The 25869-nt window shown below is 50.4% G+C and overlaps 2 protein-coding genes across 5 annotated transcripts; both read right to left on the bottom strand.

The window, feature by feature from the left end:
• Nucleotides 1-103: 103 nt before the first annotated feature.
• CLIP3 (CAP-Gly domain containing linker protein 3) lies at nt 104-25642 on the bottom strand. Of its 2 annotated transcripts, none has more exons than XM_034638335.1 (14): nt 25505-25642; nt 11674-11895; nt 8610-8749; nt 8431-8524; nt 8085-8246; nt 7565-7683; nt 6451-6687; nt 4048-4183; nt 3773-3901; nt 2974-3117; nt 2778-2901; nt 2520-2584; nt 2054-2126; nt 104-1655 (listed from the first exon to the last, which is right to left on the bottom strand). In XM_034638335.1, exons 2-14 carry the CDS (start codon nt 11834-11836, stop codon nt 1601-1603), a joined length of 1641 nt encoding a protein of 546 aa, XP_034494226.1. In that variant the 5' UTR covers nt 11837-11895; nt 25505-25642; the 3' UTR covers nt 104-1600. The 2 variants fall into 2 exon arrangements, with proteins under 2 accessions (XP_034494226.1, XP_011225416.1); XM_011227114.3 differs by lacking the exon at nt 25505-25642 and adding an exon at nt 12208-12360.
• Nucleotides 12548-25869, bottom strand: THAP8 (THAP domain containing 8). 3 transcript variants are annotated; one of them, XM_034638426.1, is made up of 6 exons: nt 25505-25642; nt 21977-21999; nt 20945-21599; nt 16795-16981; nt 16171-16562; nt 12548-14530 (listed from the first exon to the last, which is right to left on the bottom strand). In XM_034638426.1, exons 4-6 carry the CDS (start codon nt 16933-16935, stop codon nt 14401-14403), a joined length of 663 nt encoding a protein of 220 aa, XP_034494317.1. In that variant the 5' UTR covers nt 16936-16981; nt 20945-21599; nt 21977-21999; nt 25505-25642; the 3' UTR covers nt 12548-14400. The 3 variants fall into 3 exon arrangements, with proteins under 3 accessions (XP_034494317.1, XP_034494316.1, XP_034494315.1); XM_034638425.1 differs by lacking the exon at nt 20945-21599 and having other exon boundaries at nt 21798-21999; XM_034638424.1 differs by lacking the exons at nt 20945-21599; nt 21977-21999 and having other exon boundaries at nt 25505-25869.

Here is a 25869-nt window from a genome sequence, read left to right as displayed (position 1 = left end):
GCGGGGAGGCTGGACTGAAGGAAGGGCTTCCTCTCTCGTCCTCCCCCCAGCAAGGGTCCAGAGGCAGGCCCACAACTCCCCAGATAGTGACCTGACGCAGACAAGCCATAGAAACATCTTTATTGAAGGAGATAGGGGTCATGCTGAGTTCGGGGACATGCAGTGAAGGGGCAGTCGTGAGCTGTCCTTGGTGGTCAGGGCCCCAGGTCCACCCTAGACCCCCTGGGCCTTTAGGTTCTCCCTCAGGCTGTTGGTCTGGCCCGGGGGCTGTGAAGTCCTTTGGGGCCAGTGACAGAGTTGGTGTTTTGGACCTGTAACCAGAACGTAGACTGAAATAGGGGTTCCAGGATTTGGGATCCCCTCAAGGCCTTGGGGCCCTTCATGTATTGGAGATGGAGGCTTTAGGATTGGGAGTTCCCTGGGGGCTGGGGCTCTTTGCATTTGGGTGTCTTGAGATCCATCGACTCAGGGCGTTGAAGTGCTCTGGTTTCCAGGGATGAGAATTCCTGTTTGGGGTCTCCTGGTGCCTACCAATAGGGCTTGAGGTGCCCTGGGAGCCCGGGATGCATATCCTGACTGCAGTCTCCTCCATCCCAGGCACAAGGACCTCCATGATTGGGGTTTCCTGGGGGCTTGGGATTGAATTTTTAAATTTGGGATTCTCTGGGGATTTGGGGATTCCATGGTTTGAGGATCCTGGGAGTTAGGGCCTTGGGTTCCTCTAGGGGCTGTAGGGCTTGGGAGCATAGGGGAATTTGGGACATGTACTCTGGGGTTTGGGATCCCCAGAGTCCCAGAATGGGGCCTCCAAATTTTGGGGTCCCCCAAAGGGGGAAGTCATTACTTAAAAAATAGAGAATTTTCTGGGAGCCTGGCCAGCACAGGGGCTGTGGGCCGTGTGGGGTGGGCTTCATACAAGGCACTGGGGGTTTCTTGAGGGTGCAGAGGGTAGGAAGACTTAGGGGTCCTGTAATTAGCACTTCCAGGACTGTTTTGGTGTCTGTAAATTGGGGGTGAGAGTGGGCTGGTTAATGTGGGTCTCTTCTTGAGGGGTAAGAGCAGGTATTTGTTAATGTAGGGTGTCTCTGATTGCAGTGTAAGCTTTTGGGGTGACCATGGGGGTCACAACATCTTGAGGGGACTGATGTTAAATGTAGTTCTGTTACTCTGTTGCTCTGGAGGTATGACCTGTGTTTATTTCAAGGCGAATTGATGGGAGGGGGTGGGGTCTTTGTTAATGGGGGAGGGTTCCAGTGACAAATGACTCAGGAATGTTCTACTCTGGAGCATTATGTAGAGGTCACCATCATTTGAGGTGATGTGGAAATATGTTATTGGGGGGTCTGCTCTGAGGGGTTGGGGACAGGGACTAGCCTGAAGGTGCTACACTCAGGGAATCTCTTTCTGGGTACCATGGGGTCTGTATTTGGGGGTTATGATGAGGGAATCTGTTAATAATGGGGCCTCAGTGATCGAGGGCTGGCTAATGGGGTCTCTATTCTGGATGTGTTACTGGGAATCTCTATCTCAGGGTGACTCGGGGACTCCTTGTGTCAGGAGATGCTAGAGGGGACTCTTTGACTCTCAGGTATCCAGGCCTCTAAGACTGCATCTCCGCCCTCAGCATCCAGGGAAACCAGCAGCAGAAGAGCAACCTGGAAAGGAGAATCACGTCTGTCACACCTTGATGCAGGATACGGGAACATCGGGATTCATCACCCCCCAAGACCCCACCCCTGCTCTTCCCCAAGTGTTTGGGATTTGGCCTTTCTGGATTCTGTCTCTACCTGTCTGGCTGTGCCTTCTCAGGCTCCTGTGAAGTAGAAGGTGTTCTGTCTCCTCCACCTGCTCCTTAAGAGTGGAAGCCACCAGAATTCAGTGTGGGAATACTCACTCCCTAAAAACTCTTTCTGGGTAAGCTGACTAGTCACAAGTTTTCCTAACCTCTATTTCCAGCCCTAGCCAGAAGTCCAGATCCCTGTGTCCAGTGGCCTTTTGTGCAACCTCTCCCTGAACATCCCACAGGAGGTGGGCCAAAGGGTTGGCTACCCACCTGGAGATGGAGTTCTCTGATGCGATGTCCTTTGGGGTCCGGACTGTCGTGAAAGTGCGTTTGGGTTGTGTCACTGAAGGGGAGGGCAAGGTCTCAGGTGAGGGGATGATAAACTCTCAATACCCAACCAGAATCCTTGTCATTGATACTCATCCACATCCCCAATACCCACCTGGACCCCACATTCCAATACCTATCCGGATCTCTTGTCAGTAATATTCCCTATATCCCCCATACCTACCGATGTCCCCAGTGCCTGCCCAGAGCCTTGTCGTTAACATCCCCATACCCTCCCCCACAGCACTTATCCTGTTTGGGATCCTGTCTCATCATTTTCCTGGACCCTGTGTCCCCTGTTAAGTACTGGAGATTCTGTCACCAGCATATACCTGAGAACCCATGACACTTCCTTCTATCTCCAAGCTCTCACCCCTCCTCTACCTCCTACACCACAGCCCCAACTCACTTGTCACTTGATGCACTTTTTTGGCTCCGACATTGTCCCCAGGGGGGTCAGTGGATCCACCAATCCTGGGGAGACATAAGAAGAGTGGGAGGAATCACAGTCACAAGAGGCCAGGATAGCTGAGCCCACAGGGCCTACGCAGAAAGAGCTAGGGTGTGGAGGTGGGTATCCACAGTCCTGCTGGTCTGAGAGGAAGAGAGGGGTGGGGAATCAGGGTTCTGGGAGGTGCCCTGGGTTGGCATTGGCGTTTGGGCTCACCTCTGAATTCGAGATGCTGGCGCAAAGACTCCATGCCGTGGGGGGCAGGTGAAGTACCGGACACCAAAGACAGAGCCATCATGCTTGCCAGTGGGCTGGTCTAGCTCAATGCCATACCAGTAACCTGCAGCAGCGGGGTGTCAGGATGCCTCAAGGTCTTGCCTGCCCTCCCCCCCCCACTGATCACTGTCCTCACCGGGGGCAAAGTCTGTCTTCCCAAAGAAGCGCACAATCCCTTGCTTCTGGCCCGCGACAAGGACTTGGTCTCCAACTTCAGCCTTGGCTCCCTCCCGCTGCTGCAGGCTGCCCAGAGATGGGGATGATGGGGGCTTCTTCTTGCCTGGAATAAAGGGTACAGGGGGAGGGACTGGGGCCTCCAGATGCCAGCCCTGGGGACCCCAGGCCACCCAGAAAGACCCAAGGTAGAAACTCTGTCCTGGCTCCAATTGGGAACTCTAGAGCCTTCCCCAGGACCGGGAGGGCTTTGGGCTTGAAAGGAAACAATCTCAACTGCCAGAAAACTCGGGGGTGGGGGGTTAGACCTGAGGGGAAACTGAACCAAGAACCTGGAAAACCCCAATATCCTTTCTCAAAGCTGAGGTTATTTGGGCCAAAGGAAAAATGGAGTTACATAAGTCAGGAGCCCAGAAATTATCCTTTTAAAATGAAGGAAGGAGTTGGGTATAAAGATAAATCAAGTCACTAAAGCCAGAAACCCCATAGATTCTTCCCTAAAACTGAGCGAAAACCCTTGACCTGAGGGGAAACTAAATCACAGAAGGCAGAGAACCCACAGATCCTTTAAAGAACTGGGTGGGAGGCCAGTACAACATCAAAAGAGAAATGGAGTCATAGAAGTGAAGAACTCAGAGACTGTCCTCTAACACAGGCGTTTAGGCCTGAGGAGAAACTGAGTCACCGAAGCTGGGCTACACACAGAATGTCCTCAGATTGGCTCTCCTCACCCTCCTCACCCAGAAGGCTCCCCCACTGACCTTTGTGTTCCCTGCGGCCTTTGCCAGTGACGCGGGAAAAGTCCATCCGAGGAGTCCGAGGTGTGGAGGTGACGGACGAGGGGGGTGCATCCACCACCTTGGAGATCTTGGACACAGACGCAAAGAGACCTGGGGGACACAGCCTGCGCTGGGAGTGGTCCAAGCCTCTGCCCTCTGCCCGGCCATCATCTCTCCACCCCCATCACCAGTCAGCAGCATCGGAACTATTGAGTGGACCCCACCACCACCCCTTTTGAGCCCCAGGTGGGACTGACCCTGCTTGGGAGGGCAGATGAAGTACCGGACACCCCCAACACTGCCATCGTTCTTGCCCTCAGGTTCATCCAGCTCCACGCCCACCCACTGGCCACTGGCGAACTCTGTGGTCCCGCAGAACCGAAGTGTGCCCGTCTGAGGAAACAAGGGAGGATATGGTTGGGGGGGGATGGTCCTTGAGATGCCATGATAGATCACTGGCACACAGGCAGCATGGAGAGTGGATGAGGGAGCCCCAAGCTCAAATCTGTTTGGATATCACCATTTACTGGCTACATGACTTAACGTCACTGTGCCTCTGTGTCCTCATCTATGATACGGGAACAGAAATCACACCTACCTTATAGGATGGTTGTAGAGCTGCCCTGTTCAATGCAGTAAACAGCCATTAGGAACTGAAATTAAATTGAAATCTAACTTCCCTGATTGTACTCACCACATTTCAAGTGCTCAATAGCCACATGTGGCTTACAGCTAGTTTCTTAGGCAATACAGACAGAATATTTCCATCCTCACAGATGGGAAGGTCTATTGGACAGGGCTGTTATAGCCTCAGAATAGGGACTAGTGCTGAGTGAGGGATCAATGAGTGTTGACTATTATTATCTTGCAACTTTGGTCAAATGCCCTCCTAGGCCTCAGTTTCACCTGTAAAATGGGGATGGTTAAGCACTTCATAGGCTGGCTGGTGGAAACATTTGCAATATATGTAATTTCATTTAGTTGCCGTGAGCCCTCAGCGGGTATGGCTATGATCATCATGTGAGGCTGCTTCACTCTCTAAGCCCCAGTTCCTTGTCTCTAAAATGGGTGAATTAATAGTGCCTGCTGTGGAGGATTGGTGTGGGGATCAGAATAGTACCTGGTACACAGAGAGCGCTTGGGATGCACCAAGCCCTATTCTAAGGGCTTTCCAGATTTTAATTAAGTTAAGCCTCATGCAACTACCTGAGGTGGGTACTGTTATTAGCCCCATCTTAGAGATGAAGAAACCGATACCCAGAGAGGCGGAATCATGCCCCAGGCCCCATAGCTGGAAAGCAGCAAAGCTGAGATTTGCCTGAGCTCGTAACCACTGTGCTATGCTGTTTCTCTAAGGGGCAGATTGTTATTATTGTTCTTATCTTCAAACAAAACGTTTCACCTCTCTGAGCCTCTTACAGTCTTCCGGGTTGTAAAATGGAGAGAATCAACGCATTTTGCTTTCAGAATTGTCACATGGATTTGATTAGCTCAGGTACAGAAGGTGCTACAGATGGGGCTGATGCGTGTAAAATCCTTGATTGGGAAACAATGTGACTTTTACGGGTTTCTTGCTGAACAAGCAATGAAATTCAAATTCCTTCCAGTGGCCTGCAGGTTGGGTGTGATCCAGCACCTGCTGGCCTTTCCACTTCACCTTCTGGACATGCCACCCCTTCACTCCTCTTGGCCTCTGTACCTGCTGTTTCCTCTGTCTCCATGTTGTAGGTGAGCTCCTTCCCCTCACAGCTCAACTCAGACATCAGCTCCTTGCAGAAGCCTTTGGAGCACCCTGGCTAAAACTGCATTTGCCCTCAGCCAGGGGCAATTTACTAAATCCAAATTTTTTTTAAGCTAAAAAAAAATTTTTTTAAGTAATCTCAACATCCAACTCAAATTCACAACCTTGAGATCAAGTGTCACATGTTCTGACTGAGCCAGCCAGGCACTCCTAAATCCAAGCATTTAATGGTTTTCAAAGCCCTTGTTGCTACCAGACATTATCTTAACTATGCGTTTACTTTATTGGCCATGTCTCCTTCATCAGGAAAAAGCTCCACGAGAGTGGGTCTGGACTCACACAGCCCTTTATTCCCAAGGATGGGCTGGGTCCAGCATGGAGACTGAGGGACCCCAGAGAAATAAATCAAAGCTGGAATACATAGATAAATAAAGATTCTCTCTGCCCTCTGGGCATTTATACTTGTTCCCCCTACGTGGGACCCCCCCTTCTCCTTTTCTTCTCCTGGCTTATCCCACCTTATCTTCAAGGGGGTACATCCATTTCAACACACCCCTGATTGTTCTGACCTGTTTTTTCCCAAAGTACTGACCATTCTGGGAGCAGAGGTGGGCCCTGACTGGGGCCCACGAGGCCCAAGGGAACTCACAGGTGCAGAGCTGCACTGATCACTCTGCTGTGCTTCCTCATGACAGCCACGACTGTTCTGGGCCATCACTGTCAGGTGATAGATCTGTCTTCCCTCGCTGGACTGAGAGATCAGCCCAGGGTGGGGCACAAAGGAAGCACTCACAGAACAACTGTGGGAATGATTAGGAGGGTGGATGGCCAAAGGAGAGGGTCTACACTCTGTCCAAGGACCCAGCTCTGAAGCATGAGGGCTGAGTCCTGCCCTCCCCACCTTTCCCCAGTCTCTGACCTTCTGGCCATCCAGCAGCACACGGTCTCCCAGGCGCAGGCCCAGCGCACTGAGCATGAGATTGCCAGGGACGTTGTCATAGTTGGGTAGTGTGACCTTGGGGAGGGCGCAGGAGAGTGGCACAGCCTCCTCCAGCAGGGTTCGCAGCTCCTTGGCCACCAGTGCTGCCTCTGCCTTGTCCAGGGACATATCCATGGGGTCTGGGACCACCTCTGCTGGCACCTGTCCCTTCCGGTTCTGGGAGCCAATGGGAAGAAAGGAAGTGAGGATGCAATGGCACAGGCTGTACCTCCACTGAGCCCGTGTTCCCAGAGACCCCTAGTCCAGGTAAAGCAAAGGTAGAGCTAGGTTATACCCTAGGCCAACATGGGCATAAGAAGGCGTGAGGCACTGAGGTATAGACCATGTCCCCCGGGAAGACCACCCTCAACTTCAGGCGGGGGATTTCAAGTAATTGAGGGTGGAACTCTTGGTGGAGCCAAGGGAATGAAGGTCACACTTCAGTCTCTAGGTCATGCTCTTACGGAGGCCATGCCTTGAGAGATCCCAAGCCAGGAATGAGACCGCGTGAGGGATGAGAACTGAAAATGGTCTCCTGTGGTACTGGGTCAGGGGTCCAACTGGGCCAAAAGGGAATGAGGAGACGCAGGGCTTCAAGGACACAGGCCACATCCCCCAAGATATCTGGGCCTGGAATAATGCAGAGTAATTGGTGTTATGAATAGGACCTGGAAATGGATGGGTTGGAGGTCAAAGTTCATGCTGCAGGCTTATGGGGGGACCCAATCTTATTCACTGAGAGTCTCAACTCTTTTCATGATCTTGAAATATTGTCTACATACAGCCACAGGGTTGGCCAGCATTGAAAGAAGATATTCCTTCCTGGGTAACCTTGGAAAAATCACTTACTCTCTGCCTCAGTTTCTCCATTGTAAAATAGGGATCATAATAGAGTTCACCTGACACATCATGAACCCTAAGTAAACACCAGCTATCACTTCATTTCAATGTACAAATGATCTTTGAAATGAGCTTTCCAAAACTCTGCTGGCCGGGAAAGGGTGGGGAAGGAAGGAGAAGGAAAATATTGGGGGCTGGGCCAGGGGTGCAGTACCCGCAGCGCCGGGTTGGCACCATGCTCCAGCAAACATTTAGCAGCACCCAGGCACAGGTTGGAGGCAGCGATGTGCAGGGCTGAACCATGGTTGAAGTCACTGCACGTGGAGTTCACCACTGGGTTGTGGGCGAGAGGAGGGTTCCAGGTGAGTGGGCTCAGTACCCCACCCAGCCCCCCAACACCACCTTACAGCCTCCCCAAGTCCACCTCCTAACCCGCAGGCCCCCGGGCCTCCCACAGCCTCACACGCAGAGCTTCGCCCCTCCCTCCCTCCCTCCCTTCTGGGCCCCGCCCCTCCTGACCAGGTCCTCCCCAGCCCTGGGGAAGGGTCACAGAGGTCTGGGCCCTATCTCCCGCACCTCTTGCCTCCAGCCTACCACTATCTCCTTGGATCCCGGTCCCCTTGCCCTTCACGCACACTCTTCCCCAAACACACATCCGGGGCACCCTCCTCCGGCCTCCAGCCTCCTTCTTAGCCTGCGTCCCATCCCCTCCCAGCCCGGACCATCCTGCTCACCTCTTGGCCGTGCGCCCTTCAGCAGCACCCGCACCAGGTCGGGCACGTCGAAGTAGGCAGCGTAGTGAAGCGCGTTCATGTTGGTCCAGCGGCTGCGCAGTGTTACATCAGCGCCCAAGGCCAGCAGCTGCTGCGAAAGGCGCACAGCCGCAGCAGGGTCCCCTGTGGAACAGCCCAGGTCAACTTGCATCCCTTGAGGCCCTGGGCCTCAGGGACTGTGCTTTGGCACCTTAGGCTGTGGATTCAGGGTGGGGGGGTCTGAGGGCCAGGGTTCTTAGTGGTTTTGAGGGTGTCCAGTCTGGGAGCCTAGGTGTTGGGGCTCATGCTTTGGAGGTTTGGACCTTACCAACTCCATGGGCCCCAGCCTTGCACGCATAGTGTAGCAGTGTCATGTCGGTCAGCCCATCACGATCGTTCACGTGGCAGCCTCGACGCAGAATCTGGGAGAACCAGGGGACCAGGGAGGTTTACCCAAACATGTGAGGGACCCTATCCTTTCCCTCCCTGGCTTCCCAAGCATCTTACCTCGTTGCCAATGACATCAATCTTGTGTTGGACTTGGGGCACCCACTGGCGCACAATGGCGAACAGTTCGGGGATGGTGGTCTGGGGGTCAAAGAGAATCTCCTGGCATGCCGGGTCATTGGGATCGAAGAATGTGAAGGCTACGGTAGTAAGAGGTCCAAAGTCACCCCAGGCAAGCTGACTCCCTCTTTCCATCCTCAGGCAGGGCAGCTCTAGGCCTTTGCTTTTAAGATCCTCTAATGCAGGGCCTCAAACCATACAGTGCATGGGCCACAGACATTTCCTGTGTGGCCAGCATGAGGCTTTAAAATCAGGAGGTTTCACATCAAACTCTGGTTGCCTCAGTGTGTCTTGAAAAGTTCGAAGATCCAGCAATCCTACTGAGCAGCGAATTCCATTCCTTGAAAGAACAGCGTGGACGGAGTGCAGTACCTTGAGTCTGCACGCTGCCCTCCTCCCCCCAGGTTGGGGTGGGGGTGAGGGGAGCTGCTACTGCTCTAGCATGCTGCTGTTCTGGCACAGTATGGGCACAATTTGGCTAAATCTCAAATTTAAAAAACAAACAAAAAAACCAGAAAACCTGGTTTGGTACCCATGGGCAGGATCCAACCTGAGGCCAGCCAGGGCGGGGGCCTGGAGGAATATGCATCTCCCCCAACCAGGCTCTGATGGCTGGTGCTCCCTGTAGTATTGTCAACACTCAGCACAGCTCCTGGCACATGCAGGAGCTCGGCGCATGCTGTATGAATGAGTAAATGAACACCCGGATACCACGCAGCCCGGGAAAGTGCCACAGCGCCTCCAAGAATCAGCCTGCATGCTCCTTTTTAAACCTCAGTCACGTCACACCCTTGTTGGCTCAGAACCCGGCCCTGGCTACCCCCCCACACTCAAAGTACCGACCACTGTCCTCCCCTCAGCCCCGGACAAACTGGCCTCGACGGTACTCTACCCTCTCCCCCTCACTCATCCTACCCAGCCACACTGGCTCCTTCTGTCCTCCCAACATGCCCAGCAAATTCCTGTCTCAGTGGCTTTGCGCTTGCTGTTTTGCTTGCCAGGGACGGTGTTCGCCCCCAAGCCTTCTCAAGGCTTTGCAGGCTTTCCTCAAATGTCACCTCTTCAGGGAGGCCTCCCCAGACCACCCTGTGTAAATCAGCACCTGTGCCCTTCTCCAGCTCGGGCCCTTTCTTCTTTCTTTAATCACAGTGCATTCCACTACTTAACATTAACTTGTTTACTTCTTCTTCCTTCCCTTTTTCCCTCCCTCTTTTCCTTTGTTTCTCTTTTTCCCTCTTTTCCTCTCTCACGTGTCTCCCTCACTATGTCTCCCTCACTATGTTTCCGTGGTGTCTGCTCACTCCCTTCTCCCCAGCATCACAGCTGGCATGCAGTAGGTGCTCAATCAATGTGTGCTGAATTAATTGCGCACATTTAATACACAAATACAGAAGTTCTTCCCCGAGTCCACCTTAGTCCTCTCTCTCTCCTCACGTTTCCAGGTTCCTTCATCTTCTGTGACCAAACCCTCCTTGTTCTACAAGCAAGATTCTGAGGGAGGCAGGGGTGGGGCACAGGGGGCAGCCTACACCTTCTGACTTCCCACCAGGCCACAGGCCTCAGCCACATCTAGCCACATTTCCGAACGAGATTCTCCAGTTTCCTGGCGTGGATTCCTTGCACTGGAAACCCAGATAACATTCTTATTTTTCTATCAGACTGAGCTCAACTTGTAGCCTCTCTGACCCACCTCTAGCAGGTGACATGGTCACAGATGCCATCCCTCCTGCCCTAACCTAGCGATGCCTACTCTTTGAACCTGGTGTCTCCTTTCTGAACTTACACCTGCTGGGGATTCCCAGGCAACATCTTCTAAAAGCCCCCTCCACCCTCTGTATCCAGTAGCCAGGAGGCACTTTAAAAAATATAAATCAAAAATATAAATCCACCACTCCTCTGCTTTTAAATATCTCCCCACCAACTGCTCTCCCTTCATCACACTTATTCAAAGTCCTCACAGTAGCCCCTAAGGCCCTCCTAGATCTAGTAATTGCCAAACCCTCACCTCAACTCCTCAACTCCCATCACTCCCTAACTCCGGCTCCAGGATGGTTTTCCGTTCCTGCCTCAGGGCTTTTGGACTTGCTGCTCACAGCCGGGAACTATCTTTCTCCAGCTCTCCTACGGCTGATGCCTCCTCACGCTCTGGGCTTCGGCCTGAAGCCTCATCAGAAAGACCCACCTGACCACTTTGTCTCAAGGTGCTGCTCCCGGGCCCCTGTATTATATGTCCATCTTTTATTTCTTCCATAGCATTCACTCCATCTGAACTTCTCTGATTTAACTATTATTTGCTCCCTCCTGGGAACAGGGATCATGCCTGGATCACTCACCATAAATCTCTATCACCCAGACTAAGGCCTCTCACAGAGTAGTAACAATGGATAAATATGCTTGGTGAATGAATAGACACTTTCAGCTTCTCCCAGAGGCCACCCTCTCCACTCCATAACTTCCTACCCTGGAGCCTTTACTCCTGCAGTTATCTCTCTGGGTACTCCCTTCCCCTGGTCCTTTTCCTTATTAAATCCCAACTCATCCTTGAGTCTTCCTCAAATGTTACCTCCTCATGGAAAGCTCCTGCAGCATCCTATTGGCAAACAGAATTCTCATCATGTCTGGTAATTATATATTTATATTATATTACATTGTGATTTGTGTAGGTTGTCATTGAGGCCTGTAAGTTCTCTCAGGGCAAAGACTGGGTCTGTGTGGCTCCATGCTTTGCCCCAAGCTCCTAGCACACAGCCACGTCCATGACAGGCTTTCAGTAAATGTTTGTTGAATGACTAAATGATTGAATGATGTGTCATGAATCAAAGATTAGGATTATTCCAATTCCGTTCTCCAACGGGTGAATGAATAAATTAATGAAGGGAGACTCCAAGGGCCAAGACTCCCCCGGACCACTTTCAAAGCACCCCGAATCACCAACAGAGCTCAGCCCAACCTCCCTGGCCACCCAAGGCTGCAGACCAAATTGCAGGGTGGGGAGGATGGTTACCGTAGTCCTTGGGGAGGGGGGCGGGTGCCGAGGGGTGCACAACAGGCTTCTGCCGGCGCTCCTGGGTGGGGCTGGGGGCCTCGGGGACCAGCTCATCCTCCTCCTCTTCTTCTTCCTCCCCCCGGAGTGGAGGGGCCATCGGAGCGGGATCTGTCTTAGTCATGGTCTTCAGTGGCCCTCCGGGGGGCGGGTGCAGAGTTGGGGGCGGCTTTCAGACAAATCCTGGAGACAGCGGTCAGTTAGAGAGAGCGCCCCACAGGGTCCAGGGTCAGAGCCCCCAGAAGCTCCAAAGCCCCTGGCTCCCACGCCCCCAGCTCTGGATTTTGGGCAATCATAGCGACGACCATTACCCCTCGGAGGACCCTGGTATGTGGGCCCAACGCCTAGCACTACCCCTAGGTCCAGCCCCCCATTCTTCTCCTCCCGCGTCAGACCCCTCAGTCTAGGCCGCCCCCTCCGCGGGTTTGTTTATCTCGGGATGCAGGATGCTTCGCCCCTCCCCTTCTCCGCGGGCTTCCCCTCTACCCATCTTACCTCGGGCGGATGGGGCTGGAGACCAAAGCTGAGACTGGGGAGACCGGAGTAATGGGGTGCCAGTGTCGGGTGAAGTGATGCGGGAGGAGAGAGAGAGACAGAAGGGGACGAGGCCCAGACGCCGTCAGGGGATGGGGGTGGAAAGGGAGGGGCGCTGACAGCGCATGCGCAATTTTACCCCCATCCAGGCGCGGGGGCGGAGATACCGGGAGGCTCCTCGCTTTGATGAAAAGACTTGAGGCAGCGTCGGGAAGGAAATAGACACCGAGGATGGAGAGAGAAAGATTTGGCCACGAAAAAGGATGTGAGACATCGCAACAGAAAGAGATGAAGCAGAGACAAGGGCAAAAGGAGAGGGAGGGGAAAGCGGGCACAGTTCTTTTTCGTTCATACCCCTGGGATAGAGCCTGCCCGCAGGCCAGCAAACCAGGCCAGTTAGGGCAGGGGTCTCCGTGTGGTGGTGGTGATGAGTGTTTTCTCTCTCTGAGGCCTCAGACCTAACCCCTTCTCCATGCTCGCCGCATATAAGGGGTGTCTCAGAGGGATGATTTTGTAGACTCCTTTCATCCTCTCTTTGGTCATCAGTCATCTTGGTTATCATCACGGAGTGTTCACATAGCACTTACCACGCTCAGAGAGGTTAAGCCACTTGCCCAAGGGCACACAGCAAATAGGTGATGGAGGTAAGACTTTAAACGTCTCCAGCCTGGCTGGAGAGTCTGGGCTTTTAATCACCATGCTGCATGGCTGTAGGAGTGTCTAGGGGACAGAGCTGCCAATGAACCCCTCCAACCCTCTCTGAACCTGTATATACCCCAAGAGGATCTAGAGTCAGCCCCCGGGCCAGGCCTTCCTGGCTCCATCATCCTGGTTTGGTTGTCACACCTGCCTGGCTGTGGCCTGCACTGCCCACAACCCCAGCCCAAAGAGGACTGGATGACTTTGCCTTCCACCCTTCATCCCTCTAACGGTCAGGGCTAGTAGTTCCATCTTCAAAATATTCCCAGAATTTCATCCCTCACCCCGTCACCCCTCACCCAGGCCCTCATCCTGGTCCTTCCTTCATCCTCTCCCACCTGGACTACGGCAGCAGCCTCTTGCCTGTTCTCCCTCCTCCTCCCTTACCCCACAACTTGCTCCCTATAATGCAGCCACAGGGACCTAACACATCCCACATTAGGGCCCTCCTCGACTCAGAGACATCTGATTGCTTCACCTCATTCTAGATAAAAAAAAAAAACCAATGTTCTCAATCGCAGCCCACAAGGCCCCAGGTGAACTTTCCCCCATCATCTTTCCAGCCTCTCTTCTCACTCTCCCCCACATCCACTGCACTACACTGGCTTCCTTGCTCCTCCTCAGTGCAGGACCTTTGCACTGGCTGTTCCTCTGCCCAGAATACTCCTCCCCCGGATGCTCGGTTCCCTCTCTCCCCTCGTTTAGGGTTTTACCTATTGGTGCCTTTTCAGTGAGACCTTCTCTGCTGTATCTAAAATTGCACCCCCCCAACACACTCCCTTTCTTGCTTCAGTTTTTGCCATAGCAACACTGCCCTCCCCCGGCTGACACCCTGGATGCTGGGCATTTGCAGCGGCTGTTCTCCTTGGAGCATCCAGCCCGTATGTGTTCTCCGCCAGCTCCTCTCATCCAGGTGTCTGCTCAAACGCTGTCTCCATAGAGAGTCCTCTTCATCCACCCATCCGCCACCCCACCCCATTAAGTTTTCATTTAGTCTTTACAGTGCTTATCACAATCTGAAATGATCTTGTTTATTAGTTTACTAGTTTGTCTTCCACTCAAGCAGAATAGGAGCACCGTGAGGGCAGGATTTTATTGGCTGTGTTCACTGCTGTATATCCAGCTCGGCACCAGACTTGGCAAAGGGTCACAGGGCGCTCTTCAGAACCAGGTAAAATCCTTGTTTTGCTCTGAGACTGTTATTACTGACTGCAAAGGTTCAAGCTAGGGGTAGCAGGGGCCTGGCACCAAGGGGAATAAGGATCGATGGGGCTTGGGCCCAGGTCAGCCCCAAGGTTCAAGGGGTCCGTAGAAGGGGGTGCTTGGAGCCAGGCCCCTGAGGGAGGTGCTGCAATGGCCCAGGCATGGATGGTGGGGCTAGGCAGGCCCATGCATGAGGAGTCTCTCTTCCTCTGTTTTCTGTCATCTGTCCCATAACATTATCTGTCCTGGTCCTTATGCACTGGGAGTCTCAGTGTGCAGGAGCTCAGGCTTGGCATCCAATGTAGGAGGTGCAGGACTCTGGGCAATGACCACAGCTATCTCAGGCCCTCCACAGATGATAGGATTCCTCAGGTCCAGGGAGCTAGGCAGTCCCAGACAAAGAAGTGAGAGAGATGGAGAACACAGGGGAAAGAAGGGAGGGAAGGAGAGGGGGGTTAGAGAGGAGGGGGAAAAATGGTGAGGAATAGGGAGGCCAAGGTGGGAGGGGGATGTCAAGGAACACAGAGAGATGTGGGCAGACAGATTTGTGGGGCGGACAGGGGAAGAGATGTGAGGCCAGAGAGATATTCGTGGGGGGAATAAAGAAGTACGGGGAAATAGAGGAAAATGTGGGGGACATGGAGAGACAGATATGGAGATAGGCCAAACACAGGAGAACACGGAAAGGGACAGTGATATTAAGGAACACAGAAAGATGCCGGTGAAGAGAGACTTGGGGAAATGGGGAGACAGATAGGAGGGCAGAAAGATGGGGCAGGAGAAACATAAAGATGAACGTGGGAAGAGAGAATGACACGGAAAAACAGGGATTGAATGGGGGCAGCGGAGGCAGAGAGAGACACTGTCAGCCCAGGGCCCTGGCAGGCTTCATAAAGAGTCCCGGTTCTGAGTCAGAGCTCTGTCCCTGCTCTTCTGTATGTCCCCCTTGTGCCCCAGCATAGTCAGGTCATAGTCTCAAACACAGAGCCTCCAGGAGCAGCACACTGTGGTTCCAGCTGATTGCTACTAGCTGTGAATACGAACCTAGTGCCGCTACATCTGCTGAGCCTTCAGGAAGACCAAAAATTATTTTAAAACACTATTGTTGAGGCCAGAAAAAATCATATCTGTGCGCCACATCCAACCCACTGGCTGTCAGGCTGAGACACCTTAGCGACAGGGCTACTTTGGGGGGCTCCTTTTTTTTTTTTAAAGACCCTCTTTTATTTTAAGATTTTATTTATTTATTTGAGAGAGAGACAGAGAACACAAACGGGGTGAGGGGCAGAAGGAGAAGCAGGTTCCCTGCTGAGCAGGGAGCCAGATGAGGGGCTTGATCGCTGGACTCTGGGATCATGACCTGAGCCAAAGGTAGATGCTTAACCCACTGAGCCACCCAGGCACCCTGGGGGAGCTCCTTTCTGCAACCTCTTCCCACTTCTCTTGTCCAGCGAGGGCTGAGAGCCCTGGGACCTCAAACTTGGCCCTGGGTTTTTAAGCAGGGAAAAGGCCTGGTCAAACTGATTTTTCAAGAGAGGATACCCTCCTCCAGTACTCAGTAGTAAAATATAGGAGCAAAGGACCTTTAGATGGGGCCACGGAGACTCAACTAGATAAGCTGCAAATTCAAGCTCTATTAGGAGCCAGCCAGGGAGCTCTCCAAGAGGAGATCACCGGCATCCTGTGATGTATCCTTGTATCCTCAGACACCTGGTTTGAATCCTGGTTCTGCAACTTCCTGGCTGCCTGACTTTGGGCAAGTTACTGTAGCATCAAGGTCATAGTGAGTTTTCAGTAAGTTATTAACGCTGTCTGGCAGAGAGTAAGGGCTCCTTAAATATTATAAATAAATAGAGCAGCCATTATCCTGCTGTGACCAATAGTTGGTAGGCGTTGCCATGCTGACTTTTTCAAGAAAAGCCAGAAACTTGGAATCATGAGTGAAACGTTCTGACTTTTAAATACTGGACTCTAGTTTAAACGAAAATACGTACACTATGGGGGCCAGGTGGCCACACTCACCAGGCACAGCAGGCCCTGGTAGGCCTAGCTGGCAGGCCGTCCTTGCACAGCTGCTGCGCCAGCTGTTCTAGAGCCTGCAGCTGCACCTGGTGCTGCTCATGGCGCCACTGCAGTCTCCGCACCTGCCTCTGCAGCGTTCCCAGGACAGCGCCCAGCCTGGCCAGGGAGTGCTGGGCCCAGACTCCAGGCTGTGGCCCGGCAAGAGCAGGAGGAGGGGGCAGGGGGCTCAGTAACACAGAGGTCGCGGCCTCAGGGCCTCCAGATGCTGACCCCAGTACCACAAAGTGCCCGGAGCCAGGGGCCGAGACAGCTGCACCTTGGGATAGGGGCGTGGCCTCTGGTGTGGAGGGAGGCACAACTGGCTTCTCAGTGCTTTGGGAACTCTGCTGCCTCTGGAAGACAAGGCATGGGATAGGGGGCATCAGGGCCAGACTCCAAGGGGTACTGCCCTCAGATAAGGCCAGACATCAAGGAGGAACTTCCCTCAGGAGGGGAGGGCTGAGGATCAGACTGCAGGAGGGATTTCCCTCAGGAGAGGAAGGCTGGGGATCTGACTCCATGGATTATTTCCAGGTGGAGAAGACTGGGGGTCAGACACCAGCAGTGGGACTTCCTTTTGCTCACCTGAGCAGGTGGGGAGAAAATGGACGGCACTGCATCAGGCCGCAGGTAGCGCACACCCCAGCGCCACTGGAAGCAGGAAGGTGTGAAATGCTCACTGCACAGGTGCTGGTGGCAGCTGGGTACCCAGTCCTCATGGCCCATGTGCCACAGCCAGGCCCGCAGCCGGGGGCCATCCTTCAGTGGGAACCTGCCAAGACCGTGGGGTTACAGGGTCAGCAGTATCAGGTGCAGTCCCAGCCCTCTGAGGACATGCACACCCAGAGGTCCCTGGGCTCCCAACCTGTCTCCCTAGGCCAGAAGCTGACCCTGCCTCCTACCCAGTCTCTCCCTACCACCAACCCACATCCAATTCTTCAGCTCCACCTTTTATTTTTTTTTTAAAGATTTTATTTATTTATTTGACAGAGATAGAGACAGCCAGCGAGAGAGGGAACACAAGCAGGGGGAGTGGGAGAGGAAGAAGCAGGCTCATAGCGGAAGAGCCTGATGTGGGGCTCGATCCCACAACGCCGGGATCATGCCCTGAGCCGAAGGCAGACACTTAACCGCTGTGCCACCCAGGCGCCCCTCAGCTCCACCTTTTAAACACCCAACATCAGCCCACCTCTCCTGCTGCCCCTTCCAGCCAGCCTCCATCCTCTCCTGGCTGGATTTTTGCAGCAGCCTCCTTCCTGATCTCGCCACAGGCAGCCACTCTGCCCCACCCCCAACACAATCTGTTCCTCCATATGAGCCTGAGAGAGTAGTTTATGAAACTGGACAAATCTGGAATGTGTCTACATTCACGAGGGTGGGGGTGGGGTGGGGTGATAGATTAAAAGAGATTTATGGAACATCCAATTGCAGGCTGTGGACCTCATCTGCAACAAATCATTCCATAAAAAGACATTTTAACACAGTTGGGGAAAATTGAACATGAACTGGGTATTGGATAGTTGTAAGAAATTAATTTTGCAAGGTATGATAATTGTATTGGTTGATGCTTCTAAAATAGTCATCTGCTGGAAAAACATCCTGAAATATTTATGGGTAAAAGCACTAATATCTGGGATTTACTTTAAAATCATGCATTAAAGGTTAGCAAAACATTAGCAAAATGTTGACAACTGGTGAATCTGAGTGACAAATGCATGAGAATCCATTCATGTAACTCTATTTTTTGTGTATGCTTGAAAACACCTGTTAAAAGGTTTTTTAAACAACTCAACAACAAAAATTAACCCCATTAAAAATGGGCAAAGGACTTGAACAGATATTTCTCCAAAGAAGATATACAGATAGCCAACAAGCATATGAAAAGATGCTCAATATCACTAATCATTAGGGAAATATCACCTCATAACCATTAGAATGCCTACTATAAAAAAACAAAACGGGTGTCTGGATGGCTCAGTTGGTTAAGCATCTTCAGCTCAGGTTATGATCTCACAACTCTCTCTCTCTCAAATAAATAAATGTATTTTTAAAAATAAATTAAAAAATTGAGGGGGCCCTGGGTAGCACAGTCAGTTAAGCGTCCAACTCTTGGTCTCTGCTCAGGTCACGATCTCAGGGTCTTGAAATCAAGCCGCATGTCAAGCTCTGAACTCAGTGAAGAGTCTGCTGAAAGTTTCTCTCTCCCTCTGCCGCTCTCTGCACTAGCGTATGTGTGTGTGCACGCATGCTCTTTCTCTCTAAAATAAATAAATAAATCTTTTTAAAAAAATAAATAAAAATTAAAACAAAACAAGTGTTGGTAAGGATGTGCAGAAACGGGAACCCTGTGCACTACTGGCGGGAAATGTAACCTGGTGCAGCCACTACGGAAAACAGTATGGCACCTCCTCAAAAAAATGTAAAAAAAAATGACGATATGATCCAGCAATTCTACTTCTAGGTATATACCTAAAAGAATCGTTAAGGGAGGTCTTGAAGAGATATTTGCACACTCATGTTCATAACAGCATTATTCACAATAGCCAAAAGCTAGAAGAAACCCAATATTCATCAATGGATGAATGGATAAAGAAAATGTGGTATATGCATACAACGGAATATTATTTAGTCTTAAAAAGGAATTTCTGACACACGCTATAATATGGTGAACCTTGAGGACATTATAGTAAGTGAAATAAGCCAGTCACACACACAAAATATATGAGGTATCTAGAGTAGTCAGATTCATAGAAAAAGAAATAGAACAGTGGTTTCCAGGGGCTGGGGCAGTAGGAAAATGGGATCTGTTGTTCAACAGGTATAGAGTTTCAGTTTTGCAAGATGACAAAGATCTGAAGATTGGTTGCACAACAATGTGAATATCCTTAATATTACTAAGCTATATACTCAAAAATGGTTAAGATGGTAGATTTTATATGTATTTCACAATTAAAAATACAAATTAAAAATTAAAGTGTAAAAAAATGAAATAAAAGCTTTCTCTGTGGGAGTGGGTGGGGATTATTTGAGACTCAAGACTGTCCAAAATGAAGCTCTTATTCCAGCTTCATTTGTAGCCAGGGGTGGCCACATAATTGAGTTCTGGCCAGTCTGTCCTATGGTGGCTGTCAGAACCTGTGACACATTAAATGTTTATTTTAAGCACTTACATTTTGAGATAGTTTGTTAAGCAGCATTAGAGAATATAGTCAGTCATCCACATTCCACCTGCATAATACCTTCCATATTTGTCACATTTGCTTAATATTTTTCTTAAAATTGACCAACTTTAATTATGGAACAAAGATGCCTCAAAGAGAAATTTTACACAACTGAAAATGGAAAACCAGTATCAATTTCCTGAACAGAAGTTGACCAGAAAAACCACTGGATACCTTCACCTGCTGAGGGCTCCAAAGCCCGCTCTCTCTTTGTTAAGAGGGCAGAGTAAGGGGTGTTAGAGAGTGGGGGACACCACCATCTACAGGAGACAAAGTAACAAACTCAGGCACATGCACACAAAGGAATACCACACAGCCCTAAAACAACGTGGAGGCAATCTATGAACTGACATGCTACTGTCAGGCATATACATTACATGAAAAAAGCAAAGTTCCAAACAGAGTATATCAGCTGTTAGTAATTGTGGCAGGCTCAGTAGTGGCCCCCAAAAGATATCCATGTTCTAACCCCTGGAACCTGTGAATACTACACTGCACGACAAAAGATGTGATTAAGTTAAGGATCCTGAGATGAGGAAGTCATCCTAGATCGTTCATTTGGGCCCTACATGCGATTGCAAGGATCCTTGTAAGAAGGGGGTCGACGGATGCTAAGACAGATGAAAGAGGAGAAGGTGATGTGATCACAAAGGCAGAGATTGGAGTGACGTGGCCACCAGAAATCAGAAGGGGCAAGAATCGGATTCTCTCCTACAGCCAGTCTCGCTGAGAGTGCAACCATGCCAACACCTTGATTCTGGCCCAGTAAAACTGACTTGCACTTCTGGTCACCAGAATTGTGAGAGGTTAATTTCTGGTGTTTTAAGCCATCAAGTTTGTTTCAGTATCCACAGGAAACTAATACAGTAATAAAGGGAGAAATTAGAACACACATTCAGATTTGCTTGTATTTGCATAAAGAAACTGGAAAGGATGCATGAGAAAGGAGGTGGGCAGCATGAACAGAGATGGGCATGGGAGCAAGACTTCTCAGCCAAAAGGCCGACAGACAGGGAGGGTGGGGGTGGGGGTGCAGCTGGTGAAAGAGGACAGAGGGGCTGACTCAGAATCTGAGCTGTGGAACCCAAAGAGCAGAATCCCAGGGCACCCAGCCAGGAACTCTGGCTGCTGTGGTCCCTTTCGCCTCTGTTTGGGATCCAAATCCTCCCATCAACCCCATTCTGCCTGGACACACACAAGAAATCTCTTGCAGCAGCATTCCCCACCCCCTTCTCCTTGGCAGAGACTGACAAGTGACTACTCACACCTCCTTTTCTTCTTCCTTACTAACAAAACTCCAACTTTAGTTGAGGTCATCATTTGCTGTGCTAAAAGACTATGTTTCCCAGGTTCCTTTGTCTAGGTGGGGCCACGTAACTAAGCTCTGGCCAGTGAATGCTTAAGTGTTGTGTGAGAAATCTGGGATGGTACCTTAAATGCGAAGGGGTTCTCAAATGGATCAGGGCAGCTCAAGGGGCAAAGGAGGAAAGTATCATGAAAACTCTCTTCCTTACTTGGTCTTTTTCTTATTCTCCTTTGTTCCTCTGGATGGCAACACTTTTATAACGGAATCTTTAAAAATCTACTTTAGGGGCGCCTGGGTGGCTCAGTCAGTTAAGTGTCTGCCTTCAGCTTAGGTCATGATCCCAGGGTCCTGGAATTGAGCCCTGCATCGGGCTCCCTGCTCCTTCTTCTGCTGCTCCCCTTGTCTGTGCTCTCTTGCTCTGTCAAATAAATAAATAAAATCTTAAAAAGAAATTAAAATAAAAAAAATAAAAATCTACTTTAAGTGGACAGCCAGTGTCTGCCTTTTCTATAAAATAGTGTAGTCTCGTCGGTCATCTTTCTAGATCATGTAGTGGCATACACTGCTAGAAGTTCCTCTTTTCAAAAAAAAAAAAGTTATTTTCTTCCTTACTATCAATTCAAAATGTCTTCAGGGTGGTTAAATGCCCAGCTAAATTACTACATTTCCCAGTCTCCTTTGTAGTTGGGGGTGACCAATGATGAAGAACTCACTATTGGGTGGGGTTTCTGGGAAGGCTTTATAAAGGGAGCTAACAGAGGTTACAATTGGAGCCCCTTTTGTTCTTCCTTCCTTCTCTTTTCTTCTAACCAGGAATGGTAGGCCATGATGCTGGGGCACTTGGCAGCCATCTTGCATGGAAGCTGCATGCTAAGGATGACAGCGCATAAAGATAGGAACCTCAACCCTAATGATTGTGGACCTGCCACACCAGTGCTGGTCTGTCAACCTCTGTATTTGTTTTATTTGAGAGAAAAATAAACCCTTGGTGGATTCTATTATTGTTCAAAATATTTGTTGCCCTTCCCCAGATGAAGATTACATATCTCTACTGCACTGACCTGAGGCTTGCCATAGTCCTTTGGCCAAAGGACTGAAAGTGACATAGGCCACTTCTAAATATAGAATTTATGAGGAGTCATTGGGTGATTCTTCCTACTTTGTCTTTTCCCCCTCCTATAAGACCAGCAATATTCCATGTAGGGGAAGCTCCTTCAGCCTGAGTCCCAGGTTGGGATACTGTACAGCAGGTCCACAAATGGTCTGCAAAGGACATAGAATGAATGAGAAATAAACCTTTGTTGTAGTAGGAGATTTTGTGTCTGTTATTGCAGCATAACTTAACCATGCTGTATCCTATAACCTCCATAATAGTTTTTAAGCCAATAATATTTCAGGACTTTCTTACTGCCACCCAAATGCAATTCCTAACTCATAGGCTTCCCATTAGAGATGACTCTCCTATGTTCCGCAATGGCTGCAAACAGAACTAATAAGTGTTTCCTTTGGCTGCCTGGCAGGCTCTTATGTTATTCCCTGGCAGCCACCTCCCTTGACAGGTTTCACCCTGTTCCTTCCTCCCATCCACACCTTCTCCTGAATCTCCTTTGGAAACAGCTCCTCACCAAACTCTTAACCTTGTGGCTTCTGCAAGACTGACTCGGGGGTGAGCCTTGAGGTGGAAATGGGTTAGCCTGTGTGAAGGGCAGCCTGGCAGCCATTGGTGGGATTTAAACCACATAGACATGGGGGCGCCTGGGTGGCACAGCGGTTAAGCGTCTGCCTTCGGCTCAGGGCGTGATCCCAGCGTTGTGGGATCGAGCCCCACATCAGGCTCCTCCGCTATGAGCCTGCTTCTTCCTCTCCCACTCCCCCTGCTTGTATTCCCTCTCTCGCTGGCTGTCTCTATCTCTGTCGAATAAATAAATAAAATGTTAAAAAAAAAACCACATAGACATGAACTGATTTTTATAAAGTCACCTGGCTGCTCTGTATGGTTGTCATTGTTCTCGTTATTATATGCGAAGCACTCAGAATCGTGCCTGGCATACAATAAGTGCTCTCTAAATAAGTTGTTGTTATCGTAAGGGATGCAGAAGTGTATAGGCAGGGAGGCCAGCAAGCAGCTATCTCAATGTCTCATTAACAGAGGATGGCAGCCTGAACTACACTGTGAGAGCAGAGGTAATAAGAAGTTGTCAGGCTGGAAAATGTAGGGGTTTTCTATTATTTCCTAACAGTTTAGTTAGGTTTTTCCCATTTGCACTTATAACTGTAATGCCAAGGTGTTAGGGGTTTTGTTGTTGTTGCAGGGTGGGGATGTGTTTGGAGGGTAAAATCAAAGGATGGGTTGATGGACTAGACTGGGGGCAGCAGTGCTGAAGAAAGGATCGGGAGTGACTCCCAGGTTGGGTGTTCAATTCTTCAATGTTTGACCCTTCACCTATCCATGAGCTTTGTCCAGAAGGGAACAAAGATTTGTCAGGTCCTCTGTGTCCAGCAGGGGCTTCCTTACTCCAGGAGACACTGAGAGTTGCTGAATTAATAAACAGTGCCAGAGTGACATGTCTAAAAAAGCAAATCTGGACATGCTGATTTAGGTTTAAAGACTCCTCTCCATTACTCCTATTCTGCACCAGGGTCCCTCAGGGTACACGGATTGCTGGGCTTCCTCGTTTGGGGGGGGGCATCTGAAATGCATTAATGAAATTCATCCGACAAATATTTACTGAGCACCCACTATGTGCCAGGCACTGTTTGAGGGCTGGGGAAATAACAGAGAACACGACAGAGAAAAATCTGCCTTCATAGAGCTGACATTCTAGTGGGGGAGACAATAAATGAATACATCAAATATGTGATATGCCAGATAGTGATAAGCATTAAAAGGAAAAATAAAGCAGGAGAGGCTCATCATTTTACATAGAATGAGACCATAAAGGTAAGACCTTTCCAGGCAGAGGGAAAAGTACAAGTAAAGTCCCTGGGGCAACAATGTGCCTGGCATGTTAGGACTGTTATTGAAGCATAACTTAACCATGCTGTATCCTATAACCTCCATAATAGTCAGTGACACTAGAGCACAGTGGTAAGGTGCATGAGGAAGGAAATGAGGTCATACAGATATTGGGGATCCAGCGCCTGTAGGGCTTTGTAGGGATTTCTGTCTGCTCCAGTCTCACCCTTTTGTCTTTTATAGAGTGAGGTGGGAGCCAGGGGAGGATCTGAACAGAGGAGGACTCTGACCTGACCGGGGTACACAGGTTCCCTGGGACTGGGTGTGGGGATCAGAGTGTGGGAGTGGGTGGATCAGTGAAGAGGCTACTAAAATAGTACAGTCAGGAGGTGGTAATGGCCAGAACCAGAATGCAGGCAGAGAACAGGATCAGAAGTGGTCAATTCTGGATATATTTTAAAGGGAGTGTCAACAGGATCTGCTGATGGACTGCTGAGGAATGTGTCCTGGCCCATTTAGACTAAGGCCACCAGGGACACAGCTCTAGTCCAACAGAGTCAGGTTTATTTACCATGGCAATGAGGGAAACTGCACACCAGCGGTACTACGAGGAGTCTCACCCAACAAAGAAAAAGTGTTATTATTTGGATTTGGGAGAAGGAAGAATTTTAGGTGAAATGTAAATAAAACTGTTTGGATAAGTTTAAAGTAAAGCAGAACTGTGTGTAAAAGGATAGATATTAGGTCTGGATTGTGAAGTGAGTCCAGGGTCCTGTCTCCCTGAAAGCAATAAAGTTTAGGTAGATGTGGAAAACTGTGTCCAGAAATGTCTTACCTGAAGCTCTGCACCTGGACAGAAGCAACCTCAGTTGTCAAAGTGACAACCCTCCAGGCATTAAGTGAGATGTTTCATTTTTACTCATATAATTCCAAATGGCGAAGTTTATGACAGCCTATGATTTTAGAGAACAAAGTTTCCTAGTAAAAAAGCAGTCACTCAAGGGGGAATTTTTTTTCACTTTACATCTGCAGTATGTCCCTGAGAAAAACATAGAGGTATTTTTCCTATTAACTCTTCAGCAGGATTTTCCCATGTATTTTATTCTAGCCAGGGAATAACAAATGGGAAGACAGATTTCTTTTTTAACAGTTCAAGCTAAGTTCTACTTTCTCAAGTGTAAGGAAAGAAAAGAGGTAGGGATGACCCTAAGGTTGCCAGCCTGAACAACGGGAAAGATGGAGTAAGCTCTTAACTGAAATAAGAAAGGTTGTGGAAGGTTTGGAAGGGAGACAAGATCAGGAGCTCAGCTTCGGATGTTTTGTTTTTGAGATACCTCAAATTCGCGGAGGTAACGGGTGAGCAGTTTTAGGCTCCTTCCTCCACAGTCCCACTTCTCACGCTCGCCCCTTTCACTACCTGTAGTTAATCGTCTACCCCTGCGCTTTAACACATCTGCACCTTTTTTTTTTTTTTTAAGATTTTATTTATTTATTTGATAGAGATAGAGACAGCCAGCGAGAGAGGGAACACAAGCAGGGGGAGTGGGAGAGGAAGAAGCAGGCTCATAGCGGAGGAGCCTGATGTGGGGCTCGATCCCATAACGCCGGGATCACGCCCTGAGCCGAAGGCAGACGCTTAACCGCTGTGCCACCCAGGCGCCCCCACATCTGCACCTTTGCATGTGCTGTGTTTAGTGCCGAGAATACCGCCTCTTCACTTAGCAAACCCGGCTTCTAGACACCCGCAAGCTGGATCAGGAGCCCGGCGGTAGCTGCGGTTACCCTCGAACCCCGCCCCGCGCTTGCGCTCACTTGTAGAAGCTCACAGGGCGGTTGTCAGCGCCCAGCCGGCCCGCAGTGTTGGAGTAGTTCGGCGCCCAGCAGAACTTCGACATGGCTGTTCGACCCCCTTGAGTCCTGTCCAGTCTGCAGAAGTACTTTGGTCCTCCCCCGGCGCCGCCGAACCCCGCCCCGCCTGTTCTCCACCTGCCTCACGTGATGGCCCCTGGTGCCTCGTCACTGGCGTGGGACGGAAGAAAACGCCTGCGCTCTACGCCCCCCTCGTGTTACCACAGTTACGCCCGGTCACGTGGCAAACCGGGACTGGCTAGGCTCCCGCGCAAAGCCAGTTCTTAGCCACCCGTGACCTGACCACGTGTTGGGGGAGAGGCGGAGTC

This window comes from Ailuropoda melanoleuca, chromosome 12, assembly GCF_002007445.2.
Source record: "Ailuropoda melanoleuca isolate Jingjing chromosome 12, ASM200744v2, whole genome shotgun sequence".
NCBI classification, from domain to species: Eukaryota; Metazoa; Chordata; class Mammalia; order Carnivora; family Ursidae; genus Ailuropoda; species Ailuropoda melanoleuca.
Note: the sequence above shows the minus strand (reverse complement) of the source record. Positions and strands in the feature narration are given on the sequence as shown.